Raw genomic sequence first — 15,869 nt, forward strand, 5'->3', positions numbered from 1 at the left:
AAATGCAGACCACATGTTTCAGACTTTGGTTTGTAGAATTTTATGAAAACTGCATATAATTTTCTTTCACTTTATGTGCAGTTATGTGTTGGTCTATCTATTCTCCCTGAATACCTTGAATTTCAGTGGTGTAGCATGGGAAAATGTGAAATAGATTCAGTAAACATTAACCAGTAAACATGAGATTTTGTCTTCTTTTTTGCAATGCTGCCAAACATTCCACCTAGCGACTTTATTAAAAGAACAAACACATCAAACATACAGTATATCCAAATGACATTCAAGTTAAAAGCTTTAAGGCCACCACATAAAACACAAAGACGGACTGTATCTTTGGCTTTGCTTTCTCTCTCTTCTTCTCTGAAAGTATCAGTTTCTCACCAGTATTGATTCTGTTTTAGCTAATGGCCAGTGGAATCCCTGGGGTCCATGGAGCGGCTGCTCTAAGTCCTGTGATGGAGGAGGGCAAAGGCGTGTCAGAGTGTGTCAGGGGGTGGCGGTGACCGGGCAGCAGTGTGATGGGAACGGAGAAGAAGTTCGAAAGTGTAGTGACCAACGCTGCCCAGGTGAGTCAGAGGATAATAAGCCTCGAGTCTGAGGAGCCACAGTTAAGGAAAGAGGGATGTGGGTTGATAATTATCTGTGCAGAATAAGTGACGTGTCATGTTATGCAAGATAAGATAACGCAGAATCAGAAGGAGACGGAGATAAGATGACGTGGATGACAGAGTATGAATATGTATGCTTTGATGCATTAAGGGCAGACTGAGAAACAGAATAATCATCAGGTTGCATTGTGTGTCTTTTGGAAGTGGAGTCTGAAGCAAAAAGTCTCTTAATGCTTCCATTCTGTGAAATACATAAAGCAATTAAAAAATATATATCAAAACCCCTTTTAACATTGTAGCCCCCACACTCACAAAAAAACACAATTTAAGAGGCAACCGTTTTATGATAATCCCTAAATTACATGCTGATATTCACTGACACTGTTGCAGCTTTGATTTCTTATATTTCCATACATTCTAGTCTGAAGTATGAAGAAATTGTTGCATCATGTTGGAAATACTAAAAAAAGCTCTTTGGATTATTGTAGCATCACTTGTATCATTTTACTCTCCAGCACCGTATGAGATTTGTCCAGAGGACTATGCAATGTCAATGGTGTGGAGACGGACCCCTTCGGGAGAGCTCGCTTTCAACCGATGCCCACCCAATGCTACAGGTAAGAAATGATAGTCCAGTATGAAATGAGAAAAGCAAGTTAACAAACACTGAAATAGTACAATCACATCTACAGATGCTCAGTGTTAGAAATACTGCAAAGGTTATTCTATTGTTTCACATTGACTATGCATGTAAATTAGTTAGTGCGTCAACACATTTTCAGCTAATTTGGAAGATAGTTTTACAATTTTATAGTTGGTAAAATGTTTAAACTTCCCCCAGTTTTTGTGCTTTTCTTATTAAAGAAAGTATTCCCCCAATTTTAATGTAGTGAAAGCCTCTGCCAAATGAACAATATGCATCTATGGTTATATACAAGAATGTGTTTCTTCATCTGAGAACACAGCACATATTCATTCAGTCCATTTTCATATTCTCTGGGGTTACTCCAGGCTGCCCCTGTCAGACCACAGCCTGTGCACTGAATGGGAAAAATGGTTAACTTTGATCCCAAAAGGATTGTTAAAGGTTGAAGAAAGCCACAAACATGAAGCCTTATCAAACATGAAGCAAAGGGAATGGATGTGTAGACTGAGAGAAGAGAACAGGTGATACATGTTTTGAATTTGGGGGGTGGAAGAGGATAAGAAGAAGGGGAAGAAGAGAGAAAAGTAAAAAGATAAAGAGAAAGACTGGGTCCTCTGATATATCTGCTGTGATAACTTTGTTTTTGTTGAAGGTCAAACTGCTAACAAACATGCAACAGAACGATGAGGGGGGTTTTGAATGCTGAGGTTAGATGTGGGTTTGGCACAGTGAGCTGTTGCTCTGGAGTTCCTATCTGACATTTATTTCATAGGAAGGAAATGGGACTCTGGCAAACTGGTTGCAAACTCACTGTTATACACAGATGGCTCACCTGGGGCAAAGTTAAGCAGAAGAAGATTTACTAGAATGACATTAACTTTCAGGCTTGACATTAGTTTTATGGTCAATAACTGCTTGACACTGTGCTTGCAGTAGCTTTGGGTGTGTCCTGTATATGGGTGTGTGTGGGGGCGTGTGTGTGTGTGTTTCTTTTTACTTATTTTGGACTTGTTAAGGGAAACATTAACCCTGAATTTATGGAAAGGTTATATGACCAAATTCAGCCAAAATCTAGCACTTGAATTTTTATTTTTTTTATCAGGAGAATTTTTTTTATTGAGACCACTTTAATGAGGACCCATACAACCAGGAAAAGTTTATAATTTGATTTAATTCTGTTCTAGGTTTGGAAAGACATAAATATGCAGATTATAGAAAATATTTGTATTTCAAGTCTTTATTCCATCCATCCATCATCCATCCATAAATACATCCATCAAAACGTCCTTTCTTCATGAAATTTTGCATTTATTTTTTTTCTAATGAGCTGTAAAAAACCAAGAACCCTGGAGATTTGAGTCTAAAAAAATAGAATATTTGGAGCTGAGAAGTTCAGCTCTATATTCTTTCTAATAATCAATGCTGAAAGACTTTTTTCCACAGTGCACCAAAACATAAGTTTGCTCCTAATGTTATCGTGCTTCTTTGCCGGAAAGGTACTTTATCTCTGAGCAGTATTATGATGAAGTACAAAACAGGAGAAGGCAGACATATTTCATATTTAAGCACAGTGCCTCTGCTTGTCAAAGCTGGCACAGACCACAGAAAAAAGATCATGACTAACTACAACCGAGGTAAGGTCAGATTTATTTGTAAAGCTGTTAATCTTACTTTCAATGTCAGTAGGTTTTTGTCACAGGGGTCCGCATTAAGAAACCATTAAAGAAAAACACAACCTTTGACTTTTTCCAGTGACTTCTGAGAGCATGACTAAAAAAGGTTGAACTACTGAGCTGAAAAAACAACAGTGAAACATGAATATAGTACAGACATTTTTAGAGGCTTTTCCACAACCTCACTCCCTGTCGGTGGGATCATCAAGGTCATCACAGGAGGAGAGCAGGGCCATCAGCACCGCCTTGGTGATTGAACAGTGATCATAGATGACAAGTGGCATCAGAGACGGGAAGTAAAGACAAAACATGAGGATTCACACATGCAGCACATAGATTTATGTTATATTTTATTTAATGAATATTCCTAAGTAGCACAGTATAAAGGATACATTTACTGCTTGAATCATCTTGTGTTAGATAAACCTAAGTTGAAAGAAATTAACAAAGAAAAATGAAACAAGCATAAAAAAGTTTTCAATGTTCATGTCCATGTGTTATAAATATTTAGTGGATCATAAAAACCTATTTATTAGGTAAAGTTACTTTCTTCTAAATAAAACAATCTCTTAATGAAAAAGAAGCCAAACCTACTGGACATTTAGCAAAATGTTTAATCATTCTTTAACATATATGTATATGCACAGTTAGATTTTGTAATTGCTGATATGTTTAAAATTGCTTTTAATAGGAACAGTACAGACACATGCAAATGTTTTATACCACTTTTTTGACATTGCATCATGATTGTATATTGCTGACATAAATCTACATGTCAGAAATATGTAGATTGCAATCACAAAAATGGAAATAAAACTACAAGTAGGTTTCCAAATAGTTCCCAGATAATATCAGTTGTGGCGTGTTTTTTCTATTTAGCTTTGCTGTGTGAGTAGTTTGTATTGACACCTTTTGAGCACCAAGACATAAAAAAATTTCTCCATCATCCAGAGGATTTTTATTTTTATATTCCTACCATTTCTCGTGGTAAGGCTACAAAAATATTTCTCGAAACTTTGAAGACCTGCCCTCTCCCTCACTGCTCTGTTAATCAATTCTGACTGAGTCTTTTATCTTGAGGACAGGCTGTTTGTACAAAAGTTCCTCTTTAATAAGGACCCATGGTCAGTATACTGCTAAGGAAGACAGTAACAGGTCAGTGTCATAGTGGAGTGCAGCCTTGAATTTGATCAAACACATCTCCCCTGACCTATATTTCATATGCAGGGTACTGTACGTACTTCACAGATGATGCAAGGCCGGAAAGACTTATTAGTAAGGATTCAATGTCAAGGTTTTGATTTTTCACTGCTGACCCTGTATGATTCCACTATGAAAATGGATCAAAGCAAAATGAGAGACATTTTTTGAATAACTGAAAAATAAATGTTACTTCTCCTCTCAGTAATGCATACACCAGACGTTCACACTTATAACTAATATATTAATATTTTCTCTGTAAAGCTTTTTATGCACAGAAGCGATCTCTGGTCTAGCCTTTCCTATTAAAAATTAATTTAACCTTGAATCTGTCATTGTGGAATTTCTGATAAATTTTACACATTCCACAACTTAGTCATTAATGTAAATGCAAGACTCAAATAGTAACATCTGTCATTAAAAATGTTATCTACCAAAAAAAGAGACAACACATTTCTCTGTTAATTTAAACTCTTATTTTAAATAATATAGAACATGGCTGGGATTAAATTTTGTTTCTTTACTCTGTGTCTTTTTACCAATTCTTACAGAGAATGGTGTGATGCCTCTCTTAGTTAACTGTGACATTTAGAAATGTCACAGTTAGACCACTAAATGAATGCCTAATTTCCAGGTATCAAGCTGTAATATGATACACCTCTGGTGACTTCATTGAGTCGTGGAGCCTCAGAGTATTCTTTTGATGGCTGAAATGTGACATACAGCACCCAGGAGAAGCCAGTTTAGAGGGAGACAGATGCTTAGTGCAGTATAAAGCAGAAGGCATGTGATGCTGTCCTGTGGGCTGGCTCATGGTGCTGCATGGGTGCTCCCAGGGTGTAATAGTGTTTTTCGCATGTTTAAGATTTTAGACAAACCTCCAAGTTGTGGCTGTGGAGCAGGATGGGTGTTGGGGGTCTGGTTTGGATCTTATTCTGTGTGTGTGTGGAGGAAGAGGAAATAGTAAAGAGCTTGTCTGAAGTGCAGATAGCAAAGCAGCACTTATTGGTATGTAGATGTTTTCTGAAAATGTTTATTTTTATTGCTTGAGGTTATTGTTTTCTCACTTATTTTGTCTACAGTACATATTGATAATTTGGAATAACCTAGTTGTTATTTATTATTATTGAACTGCTCCATGTTGTGACTCAAAGCTAAAAGCTGTATCAACACGGTCTGGAAAATACAAATAAAAAGCAATCGAATTGTGTGGTTTGTTATAGCAAAGCAACATTATTCTTAAATGCCATTGTTTTCTTGCCAGATTACCTGTTTTTCTTATTATTATAACAATACAATTTATTTTCTACACAAACCCTGACAAAAAAAATCAAGGCATTTTGAACTACATGCATATAAAATGAACATGGAAAAACTGATAATTCTTTCACAAAAAAAGTTATTTCTCTCTGTTCTTTTTTCTCTCCCTTTTCCATTCCACCACTCCCAATTGCCTTTCTGCCTTTCTTTGCTGTGCCCCTAATCCCATATATCTTTACCTCTCTTTGTGTTCTCTGTGCTTAATCATCTCTGCTCTTATCCCTGCTTCTCTGATTCCCCTCTCTGAATCTGTCGCCGTCTCCCCTCCGCTCTTGCAGGCACCACTAGTAGACGCTGCTCTTTGGATCACCGCGGCATGGCCTTTTGGGAGAAGCCCAGCTACGCTCGATGCATAACAAATGAATTCAGATACTTGCAGCAAACAGTAGGTGCAAAGTCAGCTTCCTTTCACAGCCTCTGTGTCCAATGGATCATAAATTACCTCCCCAGTGTTTTCCCGCCCCCTTGATCTCATCACAATGTAGCCAAAGATTAACCACTTTCAATAGGGAAAGTGGTTAATCTGTAAATTAAAATACAGATGGCCGTATTATCTTTTTAATGTCTGGATATCAGACTGTCTGATTTGTTGTTTCATGGCAGGGGTTCCCAAGTCCAGTCCTCGAGACCTACAAATACTCCAACACACCTTGACCAAATGATTGGCTCATAAGCAGGCCTCTGCAGGGCTGAGTTACTGCTAGTAAGAGAAGTCAGCCTTTTTACTCAGCGCATAGGAGCAGGGATGAATCTAAAAGTTGCAGGGTGGTAAGGACTGGACCTGGGCACGCCTGTTTTATGGCATGTTCTTATCTGCATCGCTGTTCTTATTCTGAACACCTTAAAATAGGCAGATGACATGTATTGGCTGAATGTAATTTGCTGTAATATATTATTTGTATTTTAAACTTTTTGTTCTTTAAAACAAGCATGCAAGCAGGAAAAGATTGGAGAAAAATCTATTAATTAATGTGACCTCTGTCTTTTCCACTTTTCTCTACACCCCAAAATCATTCGTTTTTTGAAAGCCAATGTAGTATATTTTGAGATAAGTTTGCAAGTTTCCTCTGTATAGTCTGAAAATACAGTAGTACATTATCTGCTAAGCTCCCCCTCACTGTTAGAATAAAATAATCTACAAAGGCTGAGATAGCACATAGGATCCTGCGCCTGTGAACTTGTATTTATGGACATAATTTCTGTGCAATGATGTGAAATGTAATTTCTCCATGCAGTTTCTGCCTAAATATGTGTCTTCTGCTCCAGTTACCTCCTTTATTCATATTGGCTCATTTCAAAACATCCGTGAGGCACAAAGCATTTCAGCCCAGCTTAGATATAAGTGTCAAATGAAGGGCCTTGAAGAGTCGACTCTTTTCTTCCTGATTTTTTGCACTCCATTTACTCCAAATGTGTAGCTCCATGTGTGCCTTACAAACTGGCAAGAGGACACTGATGCCCCAAGTTCTTTCTTCTCCTGTTCTTGGAGGTTCAGAGCCATCTTGCGAAGGGCCAGAGGACTCTGGCGGGGGACGGCATGTCCAAGGTTACCAAGAACCTGCTGAACTACACCCAGCCGAGGAACTTCTATGCCGGTGACCTGCTCTCATCAGTGGAGATCCTTCGCAATGTGACAGAGACCTTCAAGAGGGCGAGCTACGAGCCTTCCTCAGATGACGTTCAAGTAAGTCCTCCAGTGACTTAAGTTTGAGATGAGAAGTAGAGAATCTCTTCAGCCAAAATACATCAAATAGACAATAAAGGATTTTTTTTTTGCTCAACCCTGCATTATATCAGATAAAACCGTTTCTAATATGTCTGAAATATCACAAAGGCTCACATATACCCCTTGCGGCTTTATCATATCAAGGAATCTTGATACATCCTAATCTGTTTCATCTCATCATGCTGGGGTTAACTGCAGTCTGATCCTCTTTTTGTCAATAGGATGATAGAGATTATAGCTAAAGCTCCACCCCATCTCCAATAAGACAATTTATGCCCTGAAAGTTGTGCCATTTTCAAAGACGTAATTCTCAGGCCTCCTTCTGGCTGCATATGTGTTACAGTTTATGCTTTGGTGACTGTATTATGCCTGGGGATATTTATGGTTACAGCAAAGTTGAATAGCGAAGAGATACATTTTGAATATTGTAGGCATCTACGTGTGTGTAAATGAAGAAATGAATTCCTTCCTATCATTAATTTTATAAAGATCTTATCCCACTCTTTTACATTATCAAATTTATTTTAATACCATTCCTTACAAAGATGTGAGGAGGTGAATGAAAACAGAAGGAACAATTTATGTTTTTAAAAGTTGAAGTAATTCATGGTTGAATTATTTAGAAGTTCATAGTGAGTTTCATATTACACAGTGCAGCATCTGCTGACTAATGAGCCTTTATAATGTATTAAATAAGAAATGGTACCTGTGCAATCTGCAGAAGGAATTAGCATAGAATAAATTGAAATATATAAAAAGGTTTTGCCTTGTTGCAAAGCATTAATGCCACTTTAACTTTTACAGAACTTGTCACATTACATTAACAAATTTAATGAGATTTTATTTAGATTTTATGTGGTAGACCAGCGTAAAGTGATATTAAGTAATACAGATCTCATACTTGATTTTAAAAATTGTTTAGAAATAAAAATGCGCAATGTGTCATTACATTATATTGAGCTCTACTGAGCCAGTTCAGTTACAGTACAGTTTTTTTGTTTTGTTTTGTTTTTGGGGGGTGAGGGTGTCTCCACTGACTTTACACATCTGGAAAATGATTCCTTATTCTTTCCTATTCTTCTTCAGAAGATAGCTCAAGGTCAGACAGACTAAATGCAGAGTTTCTGTGAACATCAATTTTCAAGTCTTGTCACAGATTCTCAACCTAATTTTAGTCTGTGCCATTCCGATCAATGAATAGTATTTGCTCTAAATTATTCTGTCATTGCTCTGGCTGTATTTTTACATCCCCTGTCCTGCTAGAAGGTGAATCCAGTCTAAGGTCTTTTGTTGCATGAAATATATTTCCTTTGAGAATTTCTCTGTATCCATCTTGGCATCAACTCTCACTAGCTTTTTAGTCTCTACCAAATAATTCCCACAATATGATGCAGCCACCAATGTTTCATGGTGTAATGATGTGTTCAGAGTACTGGAAGGGTTGTATCATACCGAGTGTTTTGCACGTAGGCCAAAAGGATATTACAATGAGTCTCACCTGACCAGAATCCCTTCTTCCACATGTGTCTCCTTCATTTCTTATAACTTACAAATGGACTTTCTTTCTTTTTCCTCCAACATTGGCATTCTTGTTGCCACTCTAGTATAAAGACCAAATTTAAAAAGTGCGCAACTAATTTGTCTAGTTTCATGGATCAGTGCCATCCAGATTTACCATTTACCATCTTGGCTAGTACTGCTCAGCAGGCTGAGCTTGTGATATTAGATGAGTGGCATGCCTTGCTAACTTTGCATCTATGCTACACCCTTTCCTTTTTCTGGTGATGCATTGATGAATGCTTTGTGATGTTCAAAGCTGTTGCGAAGTTCTCTAATTTTCATGGTTGGTGGTTGTCTAAAACCGAAAGGCAGACGTGAAGATGGCAAATTATTATTATTATTATTATTATTATTATTATTATTATTATTATTATGCACAATGAAGCAGTGGCCAACATATTTCACATTTATTAAATATTCCCCCAACACATCTGTTAAATTGGTCACTCTAACTTGCTTTTGGGAGTGAGTGTTTGTTTGTTTGTGCATAGTTGTTCTGGGTTTCAACATTGACTTGTAATGATCTGTAAGCAACTAAATACTAAACACCACATGTGACGAATAAAACCAAGATAGATCAAGGCGCTACAGCTTTACACCTGACTTACTCTGTTCCATAGTCCTTATAATAGAAACCTTTATTTGGTACTGACATTTGATTACACACAGATAGACTCTATTCACAAAGTGATTTCTCAAAGCAACTAGTTCCATAGTATTCTGTTTAGGGTATCAGATAAAAGAGCTTTAGATATTTTTCATACCTTAATTTGTGATCAAAAATTCACTTCAAAATTAGGTTCAAATGCATCTCATTCTATCAGATAAAAGCCTGATAAAATAGATTGATGCTTGGGGTTATAATTTGAAAAATTAATGATAAATATTTTTTTTTTCAAAAATTAAATTGAAAAAAAAAAACATTCTTTAGTTGTTTCTCCAAAATCTGTGATATTTAAACTAAAGCATACTATTTTCCTGGTTCTCAGTTTTATCAACACTTTCTCTCAGCTGCAATAAATGTGGTGCTTGTTATCTTCTGTGGAAATGAAACCCAAATGTCTTGGCCATGGATGTGGAACCTGGCCCCATTCAACCAATTCTCCCCATGTCCCGGAAAAGCTATGGGATGAGGAGAATATCCTATCTCTGGTTATTAAGAGAGCTCTGTAGTGTGTATATGTGTGGGCAGGCGGGACAGCAGTCAGCCAGCCCAACCCATCCATGTGCCTGTGCGCTAATGCAGTGTTAAAGTGGGCACATTACCACCAGAGGGAGCATAAGCATTCAAGTAGAAAACAAGATAGCCTGTGTCAAGAGAGGGAGAGAGAAAGAGCCACTCCCTCCGGCATATTGTAGACCAGACAAAATAACAAGGCGAAAGATCAGACAGGGGTCCTATTACTACTGTAGGCATGCACCCCGAGCTGGCCCTGCTTTTCACTGCTGAAGAAGACAATCCGCACAGCTGCTCAAACATTCACTTTCATCTCTCCTTTTTTTTCTTATTGCAGCTTATGCTTGTCTCCTGTAGCAATAAGTGTTCTCTGCAAGCTGCAGGAGATTGGAAGGTGTATTTTTTTTCCCTTCTGCAGCTGAAACACGAATTTCATCTTTTCTCCATTTGTTTACCGACATGGTTCCAGTTGCACATTCTCCAGTGTTATTGGGCCCTGCAGGGACCATCCTTATAGAAATCCATGGTTTTTTTTTTTGGTTTTTTTATACACACTTTCAAATGTCGGTATATTATTTAGTCTAGTTCTTTTTGAGCTCACGGTGCTAATGTCATGATTTTTAAAAAGTAAGCCTGCTGCAGTGCCTGTAATACTTGTGCGTGGGTGAGTTATGTATTTTCCCCTTTCATCATTTTCCACAGAACTTTTTTCAAATCATCAGCAACCTCTTGGAGGAGGAAAATCAGGAGAAATGGGAAGATGCACAAAAGGTAAGCAAATGTGCAGTGCTCCTAAATAATTCAGAATCTTACATGTATACTTTGTCAGAAATATTGCTACTCACTCTATCTAAAATTCCATCTGGAAAAAAGAACCCTTAGACAAATAAAAGGGAAAATGGGATAAATAAAAGTCAGGTGTGTTTTGTGAAGCTACTCCCCAAAGGAAGGCGAGGTCATTTAGCAGACTTGACATTTGGCCTCATTTAGAAAACCAGTACCTCAGACTTCCACTTGATGGCAGCAACACAGTCATAGAAACTGTCCAGCCATTAACACTGCAGGATTCATTCCTCCTGCATGCACATTGTTTTATCCAGCCCACACAGATCATTGTGTGATTAGAGTAGTGCTTAAGTAGAATTTTAACAAATGCACACTCAATTCAGACATTTTATAGCTTGAGCCAAAGCAACCACATCTCCATTTCCTGCTTTTCTTGTGTGACATTGACACCCCAACCCTGATAAAAGTAAATACAAATAAAAGAAAATACCGCAGGACTTCTGCTGGGAACCCTCCTGGACACTGACCCCCTTCTTGAGAGGTGGCATATCTTGGTTTGAAAACTATCCTAGTGTCTAAGACATCTTCAACTCTGAAATCACACATGTCCAGACTCTGACAGAGACGCCATCTGCAATAACCACAGGTCTGCAAAGGGCATCTGCTCAGGTGTCACTTTCAGTGGTAAACTGACTGAAATAGGGTATCACCTGCTCTGACACATCAAGACGAAGCTGTTCCCTTGAAATAAGCCAGATTCTCCCTCTCCCCCCTATGGCTGAAAGTTACCTTGCTTAGCTGAATTTGAAGCAATTTTAAGCAGTGCACGGAGAGCCTGCCTTTGCTGTCAATACAGGTAGTAATTAGGTGTTTACATACTGGAGCCTCCGTTTACCAGCCCCCATCGAAATGTTGTCTATTAGAAGAGCTCATAAACAAGTTTCATTAGTCAGAATGCGTCAGAGACGGGTACAGACAGACTAGAGAAAATGTAGACTGTGGAAATGTTTGCCACTGATTGAACACCCAGAATGTAGATGTGACAAGATAAATTATTTTTGTAGTGATTAATGTGCGTGTCTGGTTTCATCACCCCAGCGTTTGGACAGCAATGTTGCCTGATTTCAACAGACGACACTCACACTTCACAGCTAAATGTTCTTCTCACTTGTGGGTTTTGCTTGCATTTGTGAGCTCCGTCTCCACAGCACCCACACATGTGCTGCACACTGTGGAGGTATAAAACTCTTACATGACACACCTCACTATGAGCTTTTACTGGCTGCAGGGCTGGCTCTGTGCAGAGATCACTATAAATTCACCTCTTGTCACTGTTACCATGGCAAGCGAAGGAAGAGCTCTGTCTACACAACCTCCACTGCAGCCATTTTCCCATGCTGCCTTCACATCCTACGGTTACCATGGAGATGAGCAGAGTGAACATGACTGCACTCTGCGTCAGAAGGGGCGATATGACGCTCCACTCCCAGCCCCAACCCGTTATGGCTTTCACTTTGCTGTGTCAGAGGCTTTTGACTTAAGTATCTATGAGCAACTTAGCCAGCTTAACAGTGGCTCATGTGGAGGCACATGTAAACACACGGTGCACAAGGTGTTACAAAGGAGTGACTGGAATACCTGCCTCGGGAGTTTGTACCATATCAGCTTAGACCAGGGTGTAAATTGCTAATTGCCACTGAAAGGTTTGCCTAACCTCGCCTTGATAGATGTGTGAGCACATTTATCTAAGCCATGCACTAATATTTGTATGATTTGAAATAATCCATGTCTAGCACTGAAATGTATTGCATGACTTTTTTGTGAGTCTGAAACATGTCCATGCATTTATGCATTTGCATTTATGTAAATCTGATTATTCATAAAATCCCAGATTCTTTCAGAGCAGAGGTCCAAACATTTAAGAACCATCTATTAGAGTAACATCCCTTAAATTCTTTATTTGTACAGCACAGCTGACTGGACCAGTTGTGCTACAGGTCATGCCATGTCCCTGTCCATGTTGCGTGCTATTGCTTAGTGCCAGGGCACATCGGGTGGCACATGGACAGAGGCAATTACCCTTAACTTGGCTGGGGCTTTAAAAGAAGAAGCCAACCAGAAACTGTGCTGGCAAAGCTGCTGATTACAGCTCTGCTGCTGATGTTACATGAGTGGTTCAATCTCAGCTGCATCTCATGATGTTTAGTTTGTCTTTTCAGAAGTCTGTATATATATATTTTGTTCTTTTTACTAATAGAATTTTTTGAGCTAGGAAGAACAGAATAAGGAAAACCACATTTGATTTAACACATCACACTGCTGTGGCTTTATTTCTAAGACCACGACATAAACACAATTGTGTGCCATCATATCCTAAGAAAAATTAATAAATCAGGGAGAAAATTGTGTATGTCCACAGGTCTGATTTATCAATAGTTACAATTCACAGATGCTTGAAGTCGCCACAGTTATTTGTTCAAACAGCTATTTGCAAGATAAAGCATAATATCAATGTCCAGACATCTTTGGTTCAGAAATGGGATAGGTTATCTCTGATGGAAAATTCCAGCAAAATACTTTGCGACGTTTGCATAAGAATACCCTAGCCATATTTGCATTTTAAGGGCAATGCTACAAAACAAATGACTTATGACTTTGAAGACAGTGAAAACAAATCTTTCAAAAACATTAGCACTGCTTTTTATGACATTTAGCTAATAGAAATAATTTTGGTACTCCAAACTGGTCTAGAATAGTTAAAAAAGAATGCCCCTGACAGCGAGACAAAAGATTCATTTCATTTTTATGCAGTGTATCTAAATATTTGGTTTCAACTTATGCATAACTGTATAGCAAACAGTATTTGGGCTTGTTTTAATCCTTAGTATCTCTCAACAAACATTTACCAGTATTGAGTTGTAAGAAAATGAAACCATTTTTTAGTATCCTTTTGTCCTTCTTATCTTGTTCAGATCTACCCAGCGGCAGTGGAACTCATGCAGGTCATAGAGGAGTTCATCCATATTGTTGGACTGGGCATGAAGGATTTCCACAATGCCTATCTGATGACCGGAAACTTGGGTAAGAATCAACTCCCTTTCCCCCTCCCAGACCCACTGCCTTTGAGTTCATTTCACCACTTATCTCATCTCGATGTGGACACATAATCCCAGCGCTCCGCTGTCTCTCTGAGTCAATTTCCCCACCATCATTAAATTAGGATAAATGGTGAATGGTAAGGTTGAAGGGAGTAAAATTACTGCAAATCAATAATCTTAATTAAAACTGATCCTGTGGTCTCAGTGTGCTAAATTCCTATGACACTGACAATTCCAGTTTCACAAAAATAAAGGAGAGAAGCAACTCACTAAAAGTACTTACAATGCACATATATTGTTTCAAATGTTTATTTCAAGAGTAACATAACATATTAATTGTGTATTTGAAGTTGAAATAATCGTGTCTGACATGACACTGCCATGCAGCTCTTTGAGTAAGGCTTGATTAGCACTTTGTACCCTGAGGCATGTTTTTTTTCTGTAGCGCATCATCACAATAAACACTCTTTGTCTGTTCCTTGCAACATTCTTAAAAAACATACTATGCAAGTTACTGATGAAAGGCTATAAAATTGGAAGTGAAATTAGCAACGTTATTCTTTGCAGCTGTAATGGACTTTTCTGCTGCACTGATTTTTGTCTTTTTTACATCTCCTCTTGGTCTCTGGCGTCTGACTACAGAGTTTATGTAATATTTTATTTCCGTGGAGTTCCTTTGTGTTCTTTTAATTTCTGTTGCATAGCATCTTGGAAAATTTAAAGTCCCTGTGGTCTCATTTCATTTCTTTCCTTACAATGAATGGTGTCTTACTAGAATGGAATAGAAGAACTGTGGTCTAGACTCATTCATGGACGTGAATGCATACATTTACTGTGTGCCTTTAGGAGGGTGGATTCTTACTTGTATTCCTCACAATAGTTCACTACGTGAAAGGGCAGGTGTATGATTTCCATAACAATGAATATTTAGCTCCCTAAAACAGCACATCCTGCCATTCAGTGAATATATCAAAATTACACTATGAATCTGTGTGAGTCAAATTAACTGATTTAAACCTGGAAATGAAGCTCAAGAGCTCTTCATAATGCTAAGCCTTAGAGAGTTTTTTATTATTTTTATGTAACCATATCTCTGCACTTTTCTTTAAATGCATCTCTTTTTTTTTCTATGTGTGGTCATGTCATTTTGCTAACAAATAACCATCAACATATGACCTCAATATTAAGCTGACTCCAAACCTGCAACTAAACATTTTTCAAAAAGAGTAATTATCACAAAGAAGTGGAGGGGTATGAAAACTGTTTACAAATAGTATTTAGTTATATTATTGCTTTGCTTCTGTATTACAATTTGATCAGACCAACATTACAGGGACAACACAGACAAAAAACAGTTTCATGCTCACATGCTTAAATTGTAAATTAGAGTCTCATGTTAAAAAATATATGTATGCTTTTGAACTGTGGGAAGAAGAGGAAGAGTATTCAAAGGAAACTCATTAATACACAGGGAAAATTCTAACTTTACTCATAAATATGTTTGCCCTGCATGAGATCTAAACAGCGAAACGTCATCAAGTTTACATTTACAATACATATTATTTGTTTCATACAATGGGTAACCTGAAAATAATATTCGGAGAGGTGTTGATAAAGAATCTACGTTACATTCAAAAATAAATTCAAAATACAGTATTCAAAGCTTAAAATAAGTTCAAGCATAAAATTCAGCCATGTACTGTGCAATAAACTGATTGCTTAGTGAACAATTTCAAAAATATTGCATCATCTAAATGTTGTAGTGAATTGTTTACTGTAAAATGTTTTATTTTACAAAACTGAATAGATAAAAGAAACTGGATGATATTGAAAGTCTTTTTCATGTTTCAAACTCCTGTCAGTATCATGTGAATTTCCCAGATAAATATATGTGAATGTTAAGAGCACATGAACATTATTTGTAGGCCCAAAGCTGGCAGGCTAGTGAAAAACAATATATTTTTCATTTGGGGTTAATGATGCAGCAGTAAGTTATTTTCAAAAGAAAAGTTGACATTACTTAGGGAAATTTCCCTAGTCATTGGTTAGAAATTATTATTTTGTTTTGTAAATAT

At 37.6% G+C, this 15,869-nt stretch overlaps 1 protein-coding gene across 7 annotated transcripts in view; it reads left to right on the plus strand.

The window, feature by feature from the left end:
• Window positions 1-15,869, plus strand: part of adgrb3 (adhesion G protein-coupled receptor B3) — a 123,670-nt gene that overhangs the window by 64,850 nt on the left and 42,951 nt on the right. For all 7 annotated transcript variants that reach the window (XM_028006894.1, XM_028006896.1, XM_028006895.1 and 4 more), the window contains 6 exons: window positions 402-566; window positions 1,124-1,225; window positions 5,726-5,832; window positions 6,937-7,131; window positions 10,613-10,681; window positions 13,669-13,777. In XM_028006894.1, coding sequence (XP_027862695.1) covers window positions 402-566; window positions 1,124-1,225; window positions 5,726-5,832; window positions 6,937-7,131; window positions 10,613-10,681; window positions 13,669-13,777 — 747 coding nt within the window. The remainder of the gene's footprint in view (window positions 1-401; window positions 567-1,123; window positions 1,226-5,725; window positions 5,833-6,936; window positions 7,132-10,612; window positions 10,682-13,668; window positions 13,778-15,869) is intronic.

This window comes from Xiphophorus couchianus, chromosome 22 (genome assembly GCF_001444195.1).
Source record: "Xiphophorus couchianus chromosome 22, X_couchianus-1.0, whole genome shotgun sequence".
NCBI classification, from domain to species: Eukaryota; Metazoa; Chordata; class Actinopteri; order Cyprinodontiformes; family Poeciliidae; genus Xiphophorus; species Xiphophorus couchianus.